The sequence below is a fragment of the Eschrichtius robustus genome, chromosome 11 (genome assembly GCF_028021215.1).
Source record: "Eschrichtius robustus isolate mEscRob2 chromosome 11, mEscRob2.pri, whole genome shotgun sequence".
Classification (NCBI taxonomy): Eukaryota; Metazoa; Chordata; class Mammalia; order Artiodactyla; family Eschrichtiidae; genus Eschrichtius; species Eschrichtius robustus.
The window spans coordinates 42,347,988-42,371,984 of NC_090834.1; the positions used below are offsets into that span (position 1 = coordinate 42,347,988).

The following is a 23,997-nucleotide window of genomic DNA, read 5'->3' on the forward strand; positions in this document are numbered from 1 at the left end:
AGATACACAGATTATTCAAAGTGAAGAAAATTTAAAATGTGGAAGTTTAAACAGAATGTTCTGCTTTCTCCCATAGACAGTCGAATACATTTTAAAAGGGAACACGCAATCAGCAAGAAACAAAAGGCCACGGAAGCTCCTTTTGATCCCCTGTCTAAATATGTAACATTCACTCATGTCTGCGTGTCCGCCATCTGAATAAACTCCCTTTGGGGCCCAGAGTTGAGCTGAATTAAAGTTGGTAGGGGAGGCTTAGGAGTTGCTTATAGAAGCAATCTCCAAGGTTCACTAGAGCATCACTGGAAATTTGCGGTATTTTAAAAATGTGTTTATTGCATCTTCTCTTAGGGATAGCGGGGTCTGTAATTGGAAAACAAGACTCTCATTAGTCCCTTGGGGAATGGTAGTCCAATGATCACTATCCTCCTAAGAAGAGCGGTTGGGTAACTTAGGGCTTTGGATTTGTTCCCTGGTGTATGCAGGTTTGGGGTGAGAGCTGGATTTCTGAGCCTCTCTGTCAGAGATCCTACTTCTCTGCTGGGTCTCAGAGTACCAGTCGCTCTAATAAATGATTAGGAAAAGAATGTTGATATAAAGAGGCATCAAATTTTTACCTGTCCAAGGTATCCACATCTCAGTGGGTCTCAGTTATATCACCTTTCTGAGATCTTGGCTAAGATAAAGGGATGGGTACCAGATGCTTCCACCAACTCCAGGCCAAGTATGAAGAGCAGTTTCTCTCTTTCCTGGGAAATGGGTCAGTCATGTTATCATTTGCCATTGCTATCTTGGACATTTGCTTAAAAATGAGCTATATAGTTTGGCTCTGATGAACTTAGCAGAGCTATATATATTTTATATCTATATCATCTATTAAATATTCATTTAGTACTGTTTATGTGCTATGTATTATTCTAAGCTCTTTGTATCCTGAATATCGTCACATCTAAGATGCCACTGATTATAAGCGGCACCATTATTTTTCATACCACTGAGGCAAATAAACTATGCTATGCTATTGACTGTAAATTGCACCTCAATTTCAGACATGTTAAAATGTGAAAAATGCATGTCTCAGAATCAATGAAACATGGTATATTAATGCATGTTGTCATAATTAAAACAACTCTAGGAGGTAGGTTCTATCCTTATCCTCATTTTGTAGATGAGAAAACTGAGGCATAGAGAGGTTCCACAGTGTGCCCAGGATCACACTGCATTTGCACCCAGACAGTCGAACTCCAGGGCCCAGCTAATAACCACTACACTCTTCTCCCTGCAGATAAGGAAAGCTGAAAAAATAAGGTTTCGAAAAGTTATTTTAAATACTTCTCTGCATGAGGAGAGTCAAAGTTATTCCTGTCTGCAGTTGTCCCCTAACATCTGGACCAATATCCCAAAGCTGAGCAATCCGGAAGTGCTCAGGAGTTCTATGGAGCATATGTCTGTTTTAGTGCAAGCCAATGGGGTGAGAGGGCGCCTGTGGACACATGGCTTCTTCTATGAGGACTGCGGTTGTCTACCGTTACTTCTAGACACCATCCAGGGTGTAGCTTTGCTAGAAAGAAGACAGTTCTGTCCACAGTTTCAGGACCGCGTGATTCAGCCTCCTGTTGTCTTGGGTGTCAACCACCACTTTGGACTCTGAGGCCTTCTGCTTCTCACTTGAGGGTTGAGCCTGGTATGCTTTCTTAGGTTTAGTCATGATTAGGAAAATAAATCAGGCATCCTCACCCAAATAGGAGCTACTCCTCAGCCTCCTTGCCTCTCCTCATAATCCAAATGGGGTTAATTTCCTCCTTACCTGTCAATTTCATACAAGTGTTTGACAATTAACAGAGAAGAATGACAAAGAAATAGCTTCAGGGACCTAGAAATTTTATCATTATTCTAGTTTACAAGCCACAGTTTCAACGTATCTCATGATTAAGTATGATTTTAACCCATTGCTACTATCTTTCCAGAGCTACTTCTCCCCAGATTAGCTTCAGCGACCCTTCTCTGCCCTCATAGCACATAGCTCTCTTAAAGAGCACTTCTCACACTGTATCGGAACTCCTTGTCTGTCTGTCTGTCTGTCTTCCCTACCTACTTCAAGTTCTGTGGTACAAAGTTCTGTATCTGTCTTGCCCTGGGCTAGAGGTGACACAGCATGAAGTCTACGTTACAGAACTCACTCGTGGCATGAAAGTTCCCCAGCGTTGCCCTTCCCTGTCTAAGGCAGAGCATCAGTTGACTTCTGCTTTCTTTTCTGGTTACCCATGGAGCCCTGCGAGGTGCTGGCATGAGAGAGGGACCAAGTCTAACCTCGTTCCTCCCTGAACACTCGGCATCTAGCCAGTGCTCATGGTAGATGTTTTAAAAACATTTTGAAAATGAATGAATGAACTAGAGCCATGAGACTCCAAATGAAATTTCATGGAAGGGTTTTTTTCCCTTTCTTTTATTCATTTATTTACTCACTGTATTGAATACCTACTGTATAGCAGGCACTATGTTTATGTCTGAGGGGGAAGGTACCAATTAGATACAGGGGAAATACTGGGATTAATAGACACAATCAGGGAATTCCCTGGTGGTCCAGTGATTAGGACTCCGTGCTTCCACTGTAGGGGGACTGGGTTCGATCCCTGGTCAGGGAACTAAGATCCCACAAGCTGCAAAAAAAAAAGGGCACAATCAGAAAGGGCCCTTAACATCACGTAAGGCAGGAGGAGGGCAAGGGGTGACTGAGGACATGCTTGTTAAGGGGATGGATAACTTGAGGAACTAATGTTTAACTGGATTGTGTTTAAAAAAAATAAAGGTAAATGAAAAAGATGAAGGGATGGGATTACAAGGTGAGAATTCCAGGCCAAGGGAAGTATTTTATGATGCAAAGTCTCAGGGACAAGAGAGAGCACTGTCTGTGGTAGAAACTGCAAGAAGTTGAATAGTACTGCTCAGAGCATGGACGGCCAGGTGGCACAGGCCAGAGGTGAGGCCCAAGAGGGAGGGATCAGATCTCAGTGGTTTTGGGGGTCGGGTAGGGAGCAGGGTTTCATCCTAAGGCAAATGGAGAGCGATTGACGGGCTGTAAGACTAGGATGATGTCATCAGATTTATTTTAGGAAGTTACTGCAGCTGCAGAATGGATTGGCGGGGATGAAGGGATGAAAAACTGGGTATGAGAGATGAGGTGGTGAGGGCTGCAGGGCTGGAGAAGGGTCTAGTTTGACTCCTGTCTTCAAACAGCTTGGAACAGAATCAACCAAACCACTGAAATCCAAGTAGAATGTCATTTTATTCCACATCAGCCATTATTCTTCCCCTTCAGGTCTTTGCTGACAGCTATCGACAGATGTTGGATTGGCATGGGTGTGAGTACAGAGGCCTAAGAGGATCTGATTTGAAATCTCGTCCCCAGGAGAAGAGAGTCAGTGGCAAAGAAAAGGGACCAGAGGTGATCAAACGGAGACAGTGAATGATCGCTCATAAAGATGCTGTGAAAGACAGGCTTCCCCTGGAATGAGCTGTCAGTAAAAACTTGAATTAGATCAAGGTACTCCCATGACGTACTGTGTTCTAGAATATTGGGGTGAGGACCTTTGTAATTTGCAAAAGCAAACTCAGTATCATCATATAACTTATCTTTGGAAAGCAGGGAAACAAAAAGAAACTCTCTTCTTTATACTATAAACTAAAAGGAACTAAAGTAGACAAAATCGCCCTGGCTGTGGGATGTGCAAATGTTCTGTCTTATGTGCATGTTGGTCACTGACAAGGGTCTGGGGAAAAACTCGAATTTGCTGAAGGCGGTGGGGGAGTAGTGGCAGAGATAGTTATGCTTATCAAAGGGGGGGCAGGGATCAAGAAAGTTTGAAAAACAGTGAATAAAAATCATATAAATGCTTTAGTCATAAAAACTGAAAATTTATTTTTATATTCTGCATTTTTTCAAACACAACAGAATCCTCAAATTTGACATCTATTACTCCAGATGCTGTGGTAGCCAATGGGACCCAGAGACTAAGAAGGGACCACCCTGTTTCCTGAAGTACAAGATCTAGTAGAGAAGACAGACAGAGGAATGATTAATACCCTTACATGACAAGCAGCATAATAGAGCATGTATAAAGAACATGAGAAAGATAGGGATTGATTTCTAGTTGTTTAATTGTGTTTAGAGTTGACAACATGAATCGACATTGGGGAACATGTATAATCCTAGATAGTAAGATAAATATTAAAAAATCCCATGAAAACCATAATCCTCACAGCCTCCCATGGAGGACATGGCAGAGGTGTACAAGGGTAAGGATGACCTGCCTGAGGGACAAGTACCACATGACCAGTGTCATCAACTCCAGATCAAAGGGGACTCCAAGTCTAGTTGTTACTGTGACATCACACTGTATGTGTCTTGTTTTTTTTTTTTTAATTAAGAAATAAATTTAGGTTTCATTTCAGGGGCCAAACATATTCAGACTTTTCAGGTATTGAAGCCTCCAAGGAATTGGTTCTTAAGCTCCAAAATGTGCTCTTCTGACAATTTCTCTCCTATTTTATAGGCTCACCTCATGGATTTGCTGTGACTTAGAGGAAAGGCCAGGCTTAGGAAGCAGATGGGCCTGGCTCAAATCTGGCTCAGGACTCACTGATTATGCCATCTTGGACAAGCATCTGAATGCTCTGGTCCAGTTCCCCACGTGGCACACTGAGGAAATAAGATTAAATAAGAAGATGTGAGTGAAGGCACCCTAGTAGGCACTCTGCTTCTGGCTCAACCACCACCCCACTCCAAGCTACCATCTCTCATCTGGATCTTATACATGTTTTTCTTCATTCATTCTCGGCCACTCCAGTCTGCCCATTTCTGCCCAGAAAGCAAATGTGATTGTGTCTCCACCATTGAAAGATCAAAAGCCTCAACATGATTTATAGAATATATCTTTCCAAACTGCAGGACATGAGCGATTCGTGGATCATAGAAACAACTTTATGGGTTACCAGCAGCGTATTTTTTAAAGGGGAACAAAATAGAACACAACAGAAATACTAGATTGCAATGGCAATTTTAAGCATAAGGATTATTACATGAAGCTTGCTTTCTCAATATGGGTCCAGGTTTTAGTATTTTCTGAGAGATGAAAGAAGTGCACCTGTGAAACAAAAATAAGACAATGGTGGGGGGCAGGGAAGGAAGCTATATACACTTGAAAAAGCTAAGGGGACAGAAATGAGCTGTTAAAAATTAGAAGTTTGATAGGAGAAATGAAAAAGACAATAGAAGCAGGTTTACAAGATAAAGATGAGAAAAAATTTCAGAAGGTAAAGCACAGTCATAAAGGGATATAAAATTGGAAGAAGAAAAGACACAAAAATTGGAGGTCCGGTCCATGAGGTCTGATATCCAAATACAGGAGTTAATGTAGAGAGGGAAAAACTAGAGGAAGCTGTCAAAGAAGTAACTAAAAAGCTTTCATAAAACTAAAGAACCAGCATTTTGAGACGGAAAAAATTTAAGAGCACTGGGACAAAGAAAAGCTCCTATAAACTATTAGAGAGGAACACAGCACACTAGGACTAGGAATCATATTTACATCTCCCTTATTCCTTGTACCATACTCACAAAACAATAAAAAAAGTTAATAAAACAAACCCAAAACCCCAGTTAGAATTAAAGGTATAATTAAAATCAAAATTAAAAGTACAATTAACCTATAAAAAGGAAAATCCCCATAAGTTAATATTTATCTGTCTCTGGATGGGCAAATAACTTTCTCACTTTCTAAACATAAAGGCCATGAAAGGTATTACAAAGGAAAAGACCGACTCAACATTTTAATATATTAAACGGATATTTATACGAAAAATATTTAAAATTAAAATTAAATATAAATTAAAGAAATGGCAAACTGGGAAAAATCTATGAACAGATTAAACACAGGGTTTAATATGGAAAATATTCACATGAGCAAGTAAAATGTTCATATACTGTGTAAAATATGCAGAATACTCACATAATACATAAAATGTTCATGTAAGTAGATGAGAAAAAACACTAGAACCATATTAGAGAAAAATGGGCAAAGGATATGAAGCAATACAAATGGCTAGTATTCATTGAAGAAAAACAAGTCAATCTTAGTTGTAATCTAAGAAGTATAAATTAAAACTTGAGCTACACTTTTTCACCAAAATTTTTCACAATAATTTTCTTACCAAATTATTAAAGATATTTTTTCAGAGTAACGTTAATGGTGAGGATGAAAAGTGATATGTTTCTGGAAAGTTTTGGCAATACATGTTAAGGATTTTAAATGTTTAAATCTTGCAATGCAGTAATTCCATTTCTAGTTATCTAATCCAAGGAATTTCATTATTTAACTAATATTTTACCAAATATACTGATCTAGGCACTGAAATATAGGATATTTATAAGGGATTATTAATACTTGTGGAAAAGTAAAAAACAAAATAACTGTCCAATAATAGGGGGAAAGTTGAGTCACGTATCTCCATCCAATAGAATTTATTTAGTCATCAAATATGATGTTTATAATTATTTTAAATAAACGGTAAGTAGACTTTCTAACGTGAGAAGAAATTTATTAAACACAGCATTTAGATATTGGCTGTCAGCAGAAACAATGGCTAACGTCGGAGGCATTCTGTCAACAATCCTCATTTGAAAGAATAGCTTTGAAATATGCACGGACCATGAAAGACAAGAAGGCTTTCCTGCTGTCCTGAAATTGCTGAGCAATCTGTACAATAAGCAATCGGGACAATGGCCACAGTGAGAGGACTTATTAAACTTACTTCACTTCTTACCTTCCCCAGTTTAAAACACAGACACACACACACACATACACACATACACCAGGAAAGCTTAGAGGAATTATTTTTGAAAGACTCCTAATTTCCAGAAATCCATCAAGTCTAATCATTCTGATAAAAATACTTTTCTTCAATTGTCAGAATTGTCAAGTTTCCTTAGAGGAAGAATTTCTGTGTTACTGGGGATACCAAGAATAAGGGTAAAATGGAAGAGTAACTGAAATGTAAGGGTACTTATTCTCAACTAGTACCTGTGGCTCCAATTGAAAGGAACATGTAGGCAGTTTCACAGTAAAAGCAACCATCTGAGACCCATAGAGAAGACATTTCCCTGGAGCACTGAAGGATCACCGTAATTGTACCCGGCAAATTCTGAGTTTTCATTTGAGCACAGAGTTACACTTACAGAATCAGAGTGTTTCCTTTGGATGCTCAATATCTGAAGATTAATGTGTATCTAGATTATTTATTTTATATAGATGGTAGTCCGGCCGCATACCTCCTAGGATCCTTAGAAATGTAAAAAGGAAATAATTTAGTTTATAAAACAAATATAGGGGACTTCCCTGGCAGTCCAGTGGTTAGGACTCTGTGCTTCCACTGCAGGGGGACTGGTTTGATCCCTACTCAGGGAACGAAGATCCCACATGCCACGTGGCAAAGCCAACAAAAACAAAAACAAAAACAAATACTCAACTCAAGGCTTGTTTTGGTTGTTTATTAAGAATTCAATAAGAAATGAGGGCCTGTGTGATATTCATAATCAGCATTTTAGGGTTTATTAGGGGAAAGACCCTTAGCATGGTATTTAAATTTTTGACATTAATTTTCCTTGTAAATTGTTTCACTCTTCTCTTTTCATTTCTCTAGAGGAAGTTTTCATATAGAATGAAAATTTTGATTATATATTTATATAGATTTAAATAAAATCATTGTAGAAGAATTATTAAGATTAAAAATTACAGTGAGATGGGGAGATTATCACATGATACAGGTGACATGTACTTGTAGATCCTCAGGGTCTAGCTTGAGTGGTGATAGCTATAAGGAGGAGAGGAAGGCAAGCTGGATCCTTGGGTCCTTATAGAAGGAAGGAGAGCACAGGAAGCCTCCCTGGGGTATACAGGTGTCCCTGGGGCCTCACAGTAGACTGTCGTGGGATCCCCTGACATCACCGACTATAGGTCTAGGGAGAGGGAGATGTAATAGCCAACGGTAACTAGGATACTGTATTCCCATCCTTAGAAAAAATGATTTCTAAAGGAGGAAGTTAATTCAGGAGAGAGATGATCAATTTGTACTAAACAAGTTGGTTTTCAGGGGCTCAGTGGCCAGTCAAGAAGGAAAAGCAAATCAGAAGTGCAGGAGAAAGTCAGTGCTATTAGAGAAAGCTATGGCAATAAATAATATCTTTAAAGAGAGAGAGTGTGATACTAAAGAAAGCCATGAACAGAAAAAGGAGATTGAAAGGGAGAAATAAAAAGAGTTAAAAGAGAGATGAGAATTGAGCTTTGAAATAAGACGGCATTTGTATAGTGGAAAAAGAAGTGGAACCAAGGAGAAAGAAAAGAACCGGAGAAGACTATCAGTACCCTAGAGGTCAGACACATTTTAGGAAGAAGGAGGTGTTCCATCAATCAATGATGTAGAGAGAGAAAGTGTAACCCATGGAGGCGCACTTGGGAGACAGTGTGATGATTGACAGAGATCAATTTCAGTGGAGAAGTGGGGTCAGAATCAGAAGACGAGAGAGATGAGGAAATGTTTTGTAAAGGTAGATAATTTTTGTTTATGTTTTGACATGTTCGGTATTGAAAGGAAGGTAAGAGAAAGAATGTAGCTTAAATCAGGAAACAGACTGATGACTGATGATTTAAGTCTTTACAGAGGTGATAGTGATCATTTAATTGACCATAGTTTTGGAATGCATGGGAGGTGTCAATTTAAGGAGTTGAAATGACAAGATTAGCTCTGGAGAGGGGGAGTATCTGCTCTTCCCCTAAGATAGGAGAGTAGGTAGTAAGATGTGGTGTAACCAAGAGGAGAGAGACTGCAGTGTGCGCAAAATGATTTTAGTTACTTATTTTTTTAATAAAAATGTTTGGAGTGTGCACCATATAGAGTACCAAGATCCCTTGGAAAATTTGATGACGAACAAGACCTACACAAGGCTCTCAAAGTAGTTTTATATGGAAGATAAGACAAGCACAAAAATAACTCTAGAGATTGAGAACACAAGCTATGAAGTTAAATATAAATTTTTCTACACCTCAGTTTCTTCCTCCATAAAATGGGAATACTGAGAGTACCAGCTATGTTTCAAGCATCCCATTCTCTTGCTAGCTTACATTTCCTAGGGTTCTAATAAAAGTATTTCACCTAATGGAGACATTTAGCCCATGAATCGAGCACTGTTTCACTCTCCGTCATTGCCCTCATGTTCTCATTTCCTTTTTTACCCAGGATAAATTTACTGGTCCATCATTTTAATCACTTTCTTATCCCTCCATCCAATCCATCAAGACACTTGTTCCTCTCTCCTTGAGATACACATGGCTGGAAAACCCGAACCCTGATGAAACCTTACTATTTGCTTTCTTCCCATCTTTTGGGTCCCCTTGTCGATGGAGGAAAATTCCACAGAGTCATACAATATGAGTTCAGGAAACACATCAAGACCAAGGCACACATCGGGTCTGCATTTCTTCAGCGTCTACATGGAGAGGTATCCCATGTTGAGGAGGGTTTTGTTCTAGTGGAGGTCCCTTCCCCATTGCTCTTCCTTCATATAGCGCTTTGAAGTCAGCAACCTTATTAGGAAAGGGAGCTTCGGACTGCTTGGGGAATTAAGCGGCCTAGATATCATGCCAGCCATTTACAGGAGCTGTCCGGGAAAGCCAGTAGCCCTGTACAGTTAGGAGGCACCTGGGGACCTTGGGCCCTTTTGGATGCTATAGCCCTCCAGTCACGGAAGGAGTCTAGGCTAGCCTATTGTTCAGGCATCTTAGGATGAACATCTAGGGTCATTTCTGAACAATGCTTCTCCTTCATAACAATCTATCCCCAAGACCCTTGAGTGCTCATCAGGTGTTTCTGGAATAGGAAGAGAGAGATTATTTGACTTCCGCCCAATCTTTAGAGGCTAAGTTAACTGCATTTGTCGCACTCCCTCAAGGATGAGCTAGATTGTCAACCACTTCCCCTCCCCACCATTTATTACCAACAAATTCTATAGAGACCTCGAGATTGTTTCTTTGATCCTTTGACATTAAAGTTGGAAAAGGAGAAGAGTGTATTGATCCTCTCTTACCTACCTTCTGCACATTCCATGGTGCATGAGGCTCCAGGGCAGAGGTACAGAGAGCTACTACCGCTCACTCAAAGGGCCCCTGCCATCAGTATTCGAGTCTGCAGCAAACATTCCTTTGATGCACTCTTACAAAAGCTACCAGCAGGGGTCACAGAGAGCAAGCCCTTCCTTGGCTATTTTTTTGTCCCTGATCCCAGATCCAAAGGAGAAATGTTTTATGTTGAAGCCAAATTGTGCTGACCTCTTTGGGGAGAGGGGTGGTAGAGGATTGGGCCCCAGCCCCAGCTTCCTCTTGTCTTGAATGGAACCTAGATAAGATATAGGGACCTCGGGCACCTCTTGCAGACCATAGGAGATGTGGGGAGTTTCTATTACTTGGAACAATGGCAGGCAAGCTGATCTTTCGAAGTCTTATTGGGGAGACTACAGGGTGAGGAAGATGAAATGCCTTTGTTCTCTAAAGGCATTTGAGCGCTTCCTCACCGATTTCTGTAGCATGGTTTTCTTCTCCTCTCCCTGGTTCTTGTGCTGACCCAATACTAGTGGTGTTTAATGCCCTGACAACTGTGCTAGCTCCTCCCATTCTGGCAGCTTTCCCAGGGAAATCCCTCTGTAACTAAAAGGACCCTGAAATTTGTATAACCTTTAGATCCCATATATTTTCTTGTAAGAAATCTTAAAGGAAAAATTTCAGGCAAAATACCTGTGTTTTGTGGGCTGATAACTTTAAAAAGGAGGCCTTTTAGTAGACAGTTGGAGGAGCCAGTTGGATTCCATTGTGATGCAATCAGGAATGTTGGAGTTACCATGGCACTGATGTGAGTATATCTGGAAGAGATACATGGGTACTGACCATCAGTTCAAGTTTCATTTGGAAATGTTTTGTTGACAGAGTACCTGTTTTCCTGGAAGGAAAATCGTCTCTACTTTTATCCAAAGCAAGACAATCAGAGAAGACTTCCCTGAAAAGGTGATGTTTGGGCTGAGGCTTGAGAGTTGCCTGGGTGCAAAGACCATCAGACAAGAGTATACTGGCCTTTTTTGAGACACAGCCAGGAATGTGTTCGGAATGAGAGAGCAAGGAGCAGGGTAGAAAGGGGTGAGGTCAAGAGGTGATGGTGGGCCAGATCACTTAGGGACTTTTCAGACATTCGGAGGATTCTAAGTGGGGTGGAATAGGTGTGCCTGAAGTTTGAGGGCAGGGGAAAGTGAAAGAGAATATTTGAACGGTGGAAATTAGGGGAGCTTAAGAGGATTAGAAACAGTATTAAGGGAGCACTTGAAATTAGGTTAATGAGATAGTTTGCTTTGGTTATTTTTTTGTTTTCTTATTTGTACACATATATTTTCTGTCCTAAATCATAACTATTACATAGGCTCTTTACAGTTCAAGTTGAACGTGGAGTGTACATGGTGAGATTAATTTTTCACATTGTTTTCAATATGTTTTTTTCTTTTCACACACACACACTGTATTTTATTTTTATAAGGGATAAATAAACTGACACCAAGCATTGTAAATGGATGACCACAACAAAAGCAACAATGATTGCAATTACCCAACACGAAACTCACTCATACTATGTCATAATATTGACATTCAGTCCAGTAATCCTCCACTGTAACAGCTCCTTTACTTTGCAGTGGAAATTGATTTGTATATTTTTTGCCTCTGAGTCCTTGTGGGATTTCTCTTTTTTTTATTCAAACAGAAAGTCACAAAAATTAAATCATCCTCATAAGTTGGCTCAGTCCCACCTAATTAATTTTTTCTTCATCTTGATCTTTTGTCAGCACTTTTATGAATTCATCAGTTTTCCATTAGTGTTCTGAACATGCTTATTCATTCAGTTCAGCAGTATAGTCAGTTACCAGAAACCTGTACTTGTAAGAGTCTTTTCCATGAATTCCTTGAAGATGAGACCCTTTTATAGGAACATTTTTGCAAAAGCATCAGAGAACACCCAGAACTGTCTGTAAATGACAAAAGACTTGAAAATGACCACGGTTAAAGATTGGATGAAAGTTCATAATAATGCAATTGACAAGGAAACATTTTTATTTCTGAGATATACATTTTAAAGTAATAACTAGAATTATGACTTATAACATTAGACCAGAAGATGTAAGATTTCTGGAAATTTCATGTAATGTCTGAAACATTTATATTAACATATTTCCATACAAATAACCCAAAGAAAGTTTAGTATTAGTTGTTTTTTGTTTGTTTGTTTGTTTTTTTATCCTGCAAGTTCTTATTAGTCATCAATTTTATACACATCAGTGCATACATGTCAATCCCAATCGCCCAATTCAGCACACCACCACCCACACCCCACCACAGTTTTCCCCCCTTGGTGTCCATACGTTTGTTCTCTACATCTGTGTCTCAACTTCTGCCCCGCAAACCGGTTCATCTGTACCATTTTTCTAGGTTCCACATACATGCGTTAATATACGATATTTGTTTTTCTCTTTCTGACTTACTTCACTCTGTATGACAGTCTCTAGATCCATCCACGTCTCAACAAATGACTCAATTTCATTCCTGTTTATGGCTGAGTAATATTCCATTGTATATATGTACCACCACTTCTTTATCCATTCATCTGTCGATGGCCATTTAGATTGCTTCCGTGACCTGGTATTGTAAATAGTGCTGCAATGAACATTGGGGTGCATGTGCCTTTTTGAATTATGGTTTACTCTGGGTATATGTCCTGTAGTGGGATTGCTGGATCATATGGTAATTCTATTTTTAGTTTTTTAAGGAATCTCCATACTGTTCTCCACAGTGGCTGTATCTATTTACATTCCCACCAACAGTGCAAGAGGGTTCCCTTTTCTCCACACCCTCTCCAGCATTTGTTGTTTGTAGATGTTCTCATGATGCCCATTCTAACTGGTGTGAGGTGATACCTCATTGCAGTTTTGATTTGCATTTCTCTAATAATTAGTGATGTTGAGCAGATTTCCATGTTGATGCGTCTCTTTTTCCTAACTTTAATGAGAATGTTGCTTTTGTTTCACTGTTAAGAATGATCCTTGCTAGTTTGTACCTTGAAATTCTTTATCTTACCAAACAAGTTTCTCTTGATGCTTTGCAAGTAAGAATTGTAAAATCATGAATGGAGTTTGCATTTCATCAAATGCTTTTTTGGTACCTATAAGATGATGATATTTTTCATTTACTTTGCTAGTATTCTGAATTATATCCTTAAATTTTCCAATGTTGAATCATCCTTGCATTCTATTTGGTCATGATGTATTATTCTTTTATTGTATTGCTGTATTTCGTTGGATAACATTCCATTTTATGCTTTCATCTATGCTTATAAACAAAGATGGCCTGTAGCTTTATTTTTTATTGTCCTTTTTTCATTTTGCTATCAGAGATCAGAATAGTCTCATCTGAGTAGCTTTCCAACTTTTTCTATACTCTGAAACAATTTGCACAATAAGAGTTAACTGTTTCTTGAAACTTTTCTACATTCACATATAAAGTGATGTGTCTCCTGGACTTTCAGGGGTCATACTTTGAACCCACCTTCTTATACTGGGGTATTATTCAAGCTTTCTGGTGTTTCTGGGATCCATTTTGGATATGTTTCCTCTCCAGAAAATTATTCTTTTCTCTTATCTTTTGAAAATTTTGCTGTCAAGTTTCTCCTAAGATTCTCTTTTGAGATTTTAAAAATTCTTTTGTGCACTATTTCATTCCTAGTGGTTTATTTTCCCCTTCTTTCTTATGCTCAGTTATTCCCATGGTGTGTTGCTATCATTAATTTCTTCCAAGAATATTTTTGGTCATCAGTGTTCTGTCTTGTATGTGCTTTCTTTCATTATTTTTGTCTTTATTCTTTGTTATTTTTTTACTCTTACCCCTTCTTTCTCTTCTTCTATTTTGTAGCTTTTTCAATTGAATGTTTAGTTGATATATTTTTAATCACTCTTCCTTTTCCTTTTGGTACAATGAAAGATATGTCTCCTTTAATGCTTTTCACCCTAAACTATATTTTTAAATTTATCTAAATAATTTAAATACATTTAAACAAATTTATTTCACAGAAATTTGTGAAAATCATCATAACTTGATGAATTATGTCAATGAGCCATTCTGATGGGTGTGTAACCAGCACCTGGGTTCAGAATAGACTATTCACATTATTCTAGACACCTCCTCACACCCCCACTCACAAGCTCTCTCTTTCACAAAGGTAACCACTACTCTGATTTCTAACATAGATTACGTTGCCTCCTTTTTATCTTTATATAAATGGAAGCAGAGAATAGGTATTCTTTTGAGTCTGGATAATTTTGCTCAATATTATGTTTATAGAATTATTCTTATATTTTCATGTAGTTCTTGTTTATCTCATTGCTGTATTGTATTCCATTGTATGAATATACTACAATGTACTTATCCTTTCTAATGTTGACTGGCATTTGAGTTGTTTCCAGTGTTTGGCTACTGAAATCATGTTGTTCTGAACATTCTTGGACTTGACTTTCATTGCACAGACATACACATATCCTAGGCATGAATCATAGCACATGGGTAAGTTCAATTTTAGTGCATACTGTCTAAATAGTTTTTCAAAGTGAATGTAACAATTTCCATTCTCCTTACTAGAGTACAAGAATTTCCATTGTTCACAACAACACCATTTCTTGTATTGTCAATCTTATGAAATTTTACCCTTTATTTGAATATGCAATTATAGTCCATGGTGGTGTTTTCTTTGTAGTTCCCTAGTAAATATTTCCAAACATTAGTTTTCAACCTTTCTCTATTCTTTTTTTTTTAGGTTTTGTGTTCAATACTGCCCTGAAGACACTGCATTTGGGATACCAACCCAGGGCTGGGTGATTCACTAGATCTCAAGAGGACAGAGCCAAGTGTCAACCAAGGACATCACAGACTTGCAGGCTCAGCCGGCACCAGTCCTGAGCAAGGCTTCTGCCCAGCGTGGAGTCCCCTGGAGAATCAGCAAGCCTACGAAATATTATCAACTCATTGCATTAAAGTCTACTGCGGGTTCCTGCTGATATAGTCCAACCCATTTTTGAAAAAGTAGTGTTTTCCAGCATCCTCCCCTATCCAGAACATAAATCAAAACTTGGGAGCTTCCTGCTTATTAATGAAAGCTATGAAGTCTAAGTCCAACTGGGCCCAGAACCCAAGTTGTAGAATAATGGTATTTCATCCAACCAAAGAAGAGTTTAATGATTTCGATAAATACGTTGCTTATATGGAATCCCAAGGTGCACACCGAGCAGGCGTGGCGAAGATCATTCCACCCAAGGACTGGAAAGCCAGACAGACCTATGATGATATCAATGACATCTTAATAGCCGCTCCCCTCCAGCAGGTGACTTCTGGGCAGGCAGGTGTGTTTACTCAATACCACAAAAAGAAGAAAGCCATGACCGTGGGTGAGTACCACCACTTAGCAAAGAGTGAAAAATACCGGACTCCAGCACACTTTGATTTTAAGGACCTGGAGCGAAAATATTGGAAAACACGCCTCTATGATTCACCAGTATATGGTGCGGACGTCAGTGGCTCCTTATTCGATCAAAACACGGAGCAGTGGAACCTTGGACACCTGGGAACCATTCAGGACCTGCTGGAGCAGGAGTGCGGAGTGGTCATCGAAGGCGTCAACACCCCCTACCTGTACTTCGGCATGTGGAAGACCGCCTTCGCCTGGCACACGGAGGACATGGACCTTTACAGCATCAACTACCTGCACTTCGGGGAGCCCAAGACGTGGTACGCGGTGCCCCCGGAGCACGGCCGGCGCCTGGAACGCCTGGCCAGGGAGCTGTTCCCGGGCAGCGCGCAGGGCTGTGAGGCCTTCCTGCGGCACAAGGTGGCTCTCATCTCGCCCACGGTCCTCAAGGACAACGGCATCCCCTTCGATCGGGTCACTCAGGAGGCTGGAGAGTTCATCGTGACCTTTCCCTATGGCTACCACTCTGGCTTCAACCATGGCTTCAACTGCGCGGAAGCCATCAATTTCGCCTCCCCGCGCTGGATCGATTATGGCAAAGTGGCCTCGCAGTGCAGCTGCGGGGAGGCCCGGGTCGCCTTCTCCATGGACGCCTTCGTGCGCATCCTGCAACCGGAGCGCTACGAGCTGTGGAAACGCGGGCAGGACCGGACCGTGGTGGACCACACGCAGCCCACGGCGCCGGACAGCCACGTCTTGAACGCCTGGAGGGAGGTCCGCGCGTCCCGGGGAGCAGCTCTCGCCACGAGGCACCCCTTGCACCGGCGCGCTCTGCGCCCCCGTGTGCCTGTAGCCGCGGGAGGTGGGACCCGCCACCGAGTCCCTGTGCGTGCTGTGTCCCGCCGCCCCTCGCCGGCCCGGGGTTCTTGCTCTGCCGCCCAGTTCAGGGATGCGGCCACCAGCACCTCCGGGGAGCCCGGCCCGACCCAGCCGCCGACCCCAGGTCCATCCGCCCCGGATCGCCACCCAGCTGGAAGATGTGGCCCTCGTCGTCGTCCTTGGGAAGAGGGCACTCAGGAGCCAGCTGCTCCCCCCAGGGCTAAGAGGAGGCTTTCGTTAGACACAGATCAGGACCCAGAGGCTCAGCCCCTGCCTGTGGATGCACCCTCGCCGGACAGCGCCGCCCCGCTCAGCCCTGGGCTCCAGCATCCCGCCACGGCTTCTGGCTGTGGTTGTGGCCCCGTCCCCTAAGCCCAGGGGATGCCTTTCTACCCCACTGCTCTTGCGTGGGGATCCTTTGAGACTGGTCATATTTACATTTCAGAGCTTTGGGTATTTGCAGGTCACTAGTCTTGCATGAGAGTGCCTCCTGTGCTGACGCTGGACATGCTGGTTTCCTGGTGTTTACCAAATTCTCCAAAGTTTGTTCTTCCTTCCAGACCCTGGAATCCTTGGACACTGCTAACTCCTGTGTCACAAACTGAGGTTTCATGCACTGGACACTCTAGTGTCTCTGGGAACTAGGTCCTGCTGAGGTCGCCAGAGCCCAATCTACCTCACACTCCCATCCTGTGGGCCAGCTCTGGATGCTGCTGAACTTCTAAAGAACCCTGGGCTTTGATTACCCTCCAGTCTCTCTCCTTTTCCTCTTCCCCCTTCCCTTCCCGCTTTTCTTGCCAAACTAGGCCCTTTTGACTAATTAGGTCAGTAGAGACTCAGATAATAACTGATAAACTTTCTGAGTCTTTGATGTACTGATAATGTGTACTCTGCCAGTATGGTAAGTAGAATGTTAAAATTTGACTTTTAAATATATTAAAGATAACCAGAATGTTAAAATCTGACTTTATTTTTTGTGTTGTTCAGTCAGTCAACTGAGAGGTGGTCGTTTATTCTGCACTTTTCTTAATAATTATATCAAAACATTTCAAGCAAAACTTATTTTTATGAGCTGGTTGCCTTGTGTGATGTTGGTGAGTGAGTTTGGGGTTGATTGTTGGATTCCAGCTGGCTGGCTGGGTTGGGGGATTTGGTTTGCAGCCCGATCTGAAGGATGACTTGGTGGGAATCACCTAGCACTTGGCTGATCCAAGTTGCTAGGAGGGATGAGCAAACATAGGACAAAAAGTGCCAGCATGTGAAAATCTTCTCTCCAAGTCTCCACTGCCTTCTCAATGCTGTATGTATATTTCACATCGTTAAGTCATTGACACATCCCAATAAACCAATCCACAAATAAAGGAACAAGACAATTTCAAGTGGGCATATGTTCTGTGAAGAGATTAAAGGGGACGGGATGCTAGTGCAGAATGGGCAGTGTGGTTCCCGTGGGCAGGGAATACTTCATAGAGCAGGAGACCTTTCTGAGTCCCAAGTGACAAGAAGGAAGGTCCAGAGCTGATTTCCACTTGGATGAAACAACAAGTGTATCAGCCCTAACATAGAGCTTGGTGTTATTGTGTGGATAGAGAGGAAGCTGATTTGTGTCTGGGGCACTGAGAAGGGAGAGGCAGGGTCCAGGGTATGTAGAACCTTGTAGCTCATGTGAAATATTTGAGATTTTTTCAACTTGAAATGAGAAGGCATTGGAAGTTTAAAATAGCACTTGACATGATATAATTTGCATAGTTAACTAATCACCTTAATTGTTCTGTGGACCCCTTGGGGGCAGGAGAAGTAGTTAGAACATCTAAGTAATACAGGTGAGAATTGATGGTTACTGACATAGGCCATAGTGTTGAAAATGCACAGAAGTGGCCAAACTCAGAATAAATTTTGGAAATTGAACATGATAGTTTGGATGCAGAAGGAAACACTTCAGAGAATCAAACCACATCTCTCTTCCCTCCAGCTCTCCCCTACAGAATTTCAGTAAGAATCTGGAATTTGAAGCACCATGTCAGACTACAGGCAGGACTAATGAAAAAGTAAGGCTTCTTTGAAGTTCTTTTTGAGGAGTAGCAAAAGCCCACATCTCATCCCTATCACCATGCAGCTAGGCAACTGTGTGGTAGTATATTCTGTGGAAAACTGAAGCTGAGAGACTGAACTCAGGATCCTCAGTGGAGGATGGCAGTGAGATGCTTGGCTGGAAAGATGATTAAGCCCTGTATTGAGACGGTGGAACCACATGATGGAAGCAGACTGGAATTACTGGGAAGGCAGCAGCCCTGGAGAGCAACTGGACCATAGTAGATCTCATATGAGCAAGGAGTAACTTTCATGTGATAAGGAACTGAGATCTTGAGGGCTTTTGGTCCTTTCATTTAGGTCAGTTGTGGATATGGCAGTGCAGAGAAATAAGGGAACTCTGAAAAGTCTCTATGAAGACAGTATTCTGGCTCATATTGCTATTTTAAATTTTAGAAACTGAAATTTTCCTTGTTATATTTCAGGGATATCACAATCTCTTCCCGGCAGATACACGCTCCAAATAACCTAGGATAACCAAATTGTGGGTTTTGAAGGCCAAGAAACAAAAATAAACTTCAGAAAATATTTCTTCCACTGTACTCCTTATGTATTCCCCCACTTTTATACTTGAAACAAAATCTCCTTTGCCCAACAAAGAGTAGCAATGTTAAAAATACAGTTTAGTTTTACCAGTATACTGGTTCCTAAATTAGTCTTCTTGACCTAAGTAGGCATTTCTCAAAAGAAGATATACAAATGGCCAACAGGCCCATGAAAAGATGCTCAACATCGCTAATTATTAGAGAAATGCAAATCAAAACCACAGAGGGGTATCACCTCACACCTGTCAGAATGGTCATCGTCAAAAAGTCTACAAATAATAAATGCTGGAGAAGGTGTGGATGAAAGGGAACCCTCTTACACTTTCGGTGGGAATGCAAATTGGTTCAGCCACTATGGAAAACTGTATGGAGGTTGCTTAAAAAAACTAAAAATAGGGCTACCATATGATCCAACAGTCCCATTCCTAGGCATATATCCGGAAAAGACGAAAAGTCTAATTCGAAAAGATACATGCACCGCAGTGTTCATAGCAGCCCTATTTACAATAACCAAGACATGGAAACACACCAAGTACCCATCAACAGATGATTGGTTTAAGAAGAAGAGGTATATACATACCGTGGACTATTACTCAGCCACAAAAAGATGAAATATTGCCACTTGCAGCAGCATAGATGGACCTAGAGAATATCATACTAAGTGAAGTAAGCAAGACAGAAAAAGACAAATATATCACTTATATGTGTTATCTAAAAAACAATACAAGTGAATCTATATACAAAACAGAAACAGAGTCACAGACATAGAAAACAAACTTGTGGTTAGCTAAGGGGAAAGGGAGCAGGGGAGGGATAAATTAGGGGTATGGGATTAACAGATACACACGACTGTACAGAAAACAGATAAGCAACAAGGATTTGCACAAAAAATCAAAACAAACAAAAACAAAACCAAAAAAACCCAAGGATTTGCTATATAGCACAGGGAACTGTATTCAATATCTTGTAATAATCTATTATGAAAAATAATCTGAAAAAATATGTATATAACAATCATTTTTCTGTATACCTGCGACTAACACAATATTGCAAATCAACTATACTTCCATTAAAAAAAAATTAGTCTTCTTGAAAGGATCAGGAGCTGGGGGTGGTAATGAAGGGGGTTCATCAAGCAATTGTATTGAAAATTCTATTTTATTTCAAGTCAACCGGCACACTCAATTTGGATACTCAAAATCTGGACCACTCTTCTCAGGAAAACATGCCCAGATCCAGCTGTTCTTCCATGTTCAGTAAGTTGTTGCTATACTTAATCTTGGAAAAGCAAGGGACATTGACAATGACAATTAAATAAAGGCAAGGATAGAGCCACCTTCGTTCTTACTGCCACGATCTCTCCTAGGCCTCTCTCCACTTCTGAGAAATAACAATCACAAGTCCAGTGTATATTCATCAAGTTTGTAGACCAAAGGCTACGAAATCGAAAGTAGTATGTCGTGTGGTTTTAACAACATACCCCCACCATCACCTTTTAAAAAAGTCAATATTACAGTTACAAGATCTAAAGACTTTCCTATCTATAGTCCCTGGTTAGTTCAACAAAGTCCACTAGATCTGTGTAATTTATTTTATTTTATTCGTTCTGCTGCTGATGGACAATAGGGTTATTTGCAAATCTTTGTTATTTCGAACTATGCTTTACAGAGCAGCTTTGTATATAGGATTCCTGGGTTGTATTTATGTTCACTTTTAACTTTTTAGGAAAAGTCAGCTTGCCCTCCAATTTCCACCTCTATTGCCAGTGTGGGAGAGTTTTGGTTTCTCCTTATCTTGACCCACTTTTTTATATTGTCAGACCTAATCAAAATGGGCAGAGAATAGCTTCTCTGATTGCTAGTGATCCTGCACATCTTCTTGTATTTATTGGCCATTTGGATTTCCTCTTTTCTGAATTACCTACTCTAAAGCTCTGCCTACTTTTTTTGGTTTGACTATTTTTTGTTGTTGTTATGTAGAAGTTATATGATATTCAGGATACTAATTCATTGTCTATTTCACGTATGATGACAAACTTCTCCTGGACTGTGAGTTCTTTTAATTTTTCACGTCATAGTATTAGTCAGGGTTCTTCAGAGTAATAGAACCGATAGGAGATATATGTATAGCGCTTATTAGAGGAACTCATTCATTTGGTTATGGAGGCTGAGGAATCCCACGATCTGTCAGGTGGGCCGTCTGCAAGATGGAGAACAGGGAATATGGTTGGGTCTGGGTTCAAAAGCCTGGGAACCAGGAGTGCCCATGTCAGATGTCCCAAAGCAAGAGAAGACGGATGCGTCTGCTCAAGCAGAGAGAGTAAATTCACCCCTACTCTGCTCTTTTGTTGAATTTGGGCTCTCAGTGGTTTGGGGGATCCCACCTGCAGGGGTGAAGGCGCTCTTTACTCAGTCTACTGATGCAAGTGCTAATCTCTTCCCGGAAGAGCCATGCAGAACACACAGAAGTGATGCTTTACCAGCTATCTGGGCATCTCTTAGCCCAGTCTACATGTGACATTAACCATCACAGTCATTAGTTTGGAATCATTTAAATATATCAGACGTTCCCATCATGGTGCTTTTGGTTCTTTAAGCCATTGTTCCACCCTGAGTTCATAAAGACCTTCTTCAATATTTTCTCTTAAAATTCTGTGTTTTATCCATCTGTAATGCACCTCAAATTTATTTATGTAAGTGGTATGAGGTCAAGCTCCAATCCCACCCCCCCCCAAAATAGTGCCAATGCCACTACCACATATTGAATAGCCCATCCTTCCCCATTGGTTTGGTACGCTACCTCCATCATAGGCAGACTCCCACATATCCATGTGTCTGTGTCTGGCCTCTCTATTCTGTACATAGATATATTTGTCCATTGAAGCTCAAATATCACAGTTTGGTAGAGGAGAAGTCACCCCTCTTTGTTCTTCTTTTAAGGAATCATCTTGGAGCTTCTTGCTTGAATACTTCCCTACTTACAAGATCTGTCACCCTGACCAAGTTTCTTAGTATCTCCTTGATGCGGTTTCCTCATATGAGAAATAGGGTTCATAGGATTTCCCTTATACGGTCATTATGAAGATAAGGCGTAAATAAATTATTCTATGCAGAGTGCATTGAACAGTGTCTGGCATTAGATAGTCACCATATATTAGCTATTTTTAATAATATTTGTTCTGTTAGACGTACAGAGAAACTTCTGTGGATCAAAAACAATGAAAAAGAGAGGGAAAAGACAAATCAAAGAGTGAGAACAGATATCGTGTTACTCATACCCAGTAAAGAACTAATAAGCAGAACATATAACTACTACCAAGACAGACAACCCAGCAGAAAAATGGACAAAATACTTGATGAGGCACTTCCTGAAGGAGCACCTCCAATCAGCCAATAATCATCAGAAAAATGGGTTCACCCCTATTAGGAACCAAGTAAATGCAAATCATTATGAGGTACCCCTATGCCCTCACCTGATCGGCTAAAACTAAAAAGGCAGAAAATCACCAAAGATTTGCAAAAGTGAAGGGCGATGAGCACCCTTGCATGCAGCTAGTGCGTAAACTGGTAAAATGTGTTGAAAACATTTGGCAAGTTGCAGTTTACATATTCTATGGCCAGTATACACGTCAGAGAATTTTCAGAGCAACGCTGTTTGTAAGAGGCCAAAAGTGGAAACAACCCAAAGCCCCATCAACAGTAGAAAGTTTATGTGGTTGAATACTTTACAGCCCTGAAACAGAAAAGTCCAGCTGCATGCAACGGCGTAAATGATGAAAAAATACACCAAAAATACACTAAAGTACATAAATACATTTGTGGTTCTTCAAGGTTATATAAAGTTTTCAAGAATGGACAGAGTTTTAATTTTATAATGTTTACCAAAATTACTACGTGAATAGTTAGGATAAGGTCAGTGTAGGAGGCAGAAGGGGCTGTAATCTGGGAAAAAGAGCACAAGTCAGGCAGCCAGTTGCCTGGCAATGTTGCATTTCTTGACCTGGGTAGTGGCTCCACTTCTGTTCACTCTATACTTATTTGTTGAAGTGTACATATATGCTTTACAGATTTCTGTGAACACTATATTTCATAATTGAAAATATTTTTAAAAGTGCTCTAAAAAATTGTCACATAGTGGTTCATAAAATCATTTGGTTTGTAGTGTGTTGTATTGTAGACTGTTTCCAAAATTCAGATTATGTTTCTAATTTTTTTCATTCTAATATTGTTTATTGATGCCTTCTCCTGTTTATTTATTATTTACAATATTATATTTAGTAATACGTAAGTTTTTGGACAGTTTTAGACTTACAAAACATTGAGCACGTGGATCAGGGAGTATTGACCCGACCCCACTCACATGTCCCCCTATTAGTAACTTCTTAATTCCCATGGTATATTGATTACAATTAGTGAACCAATGTCAATATGTTATTGTCTACTAAAGGCTATCATTTGTTCAGATTTCCTTACCTTTTACCCAACGTCCTTTTTCTGTTCAAAGATCTCATCTAAAATATCAAATTACATTTAGTTTTCATGTCTCCTTAGGTTTCTCTTGGCTGTAACAGAGTCTCAGACTTTCCTTGTTTTTGACCGAAAGTTTGTATAGGAACCTGACAGTTTGGGGGAATACTGGTCAGGTATATTGCAGGATGCCCCTCTAGTGGAATTTGATGCTTTTCTTATGATTATCTTGGGTTTCTGTATTTTTTTGGAGGAAGATTACGGAGGGAATTTTATCACATTTCAATCACATCATATCAAGGGCCTATACTATCAAAGTAATTTATGACTTTTTTTTTTTTTTGGCCACGTCTCGCAGTTTGTGGGATCTTAATTCCCTGGCCAGGGATCGAACCTGGGCCCTAGGCAGTGAAAGCACGGAGTCCTAA

The 23,997-nt window shown here is 40.5% G+C and overlaps 1 protein-coding gene across 1 annotated transcript; it reads left to right on the plus strand.

Annotated features, from left to right (window-relative positions):
* Positions 1-15,273: 15,273 nt before the first annotated feature.
* LOC137771672 (lysine-specific demethylase 4D-like) lies at positions 15,274-16,839 on the plus strand. Its single transcript, XM_068555227.1, has one exon. The coding sequence runs from the start codon at positions 15,274-15,276 to the stop codon at positions 16,837-16,839; it is 1,566 nt and encodes a 521-aa protein (XP_068411328.1).
* Positions 16,840-23,997: the final 7,158 nt, after the last annotated feature.

Bases quoted from the DNA above. Each gene is read 5' to 3' on its own strand.
- LOC137771672 (XM_068555227.1), top strand. From the start codon at position 15,274: ATGAAAGCTATGAAGTCTAAGTCCAACTGGGCCCAGAACCCAAGTTGT.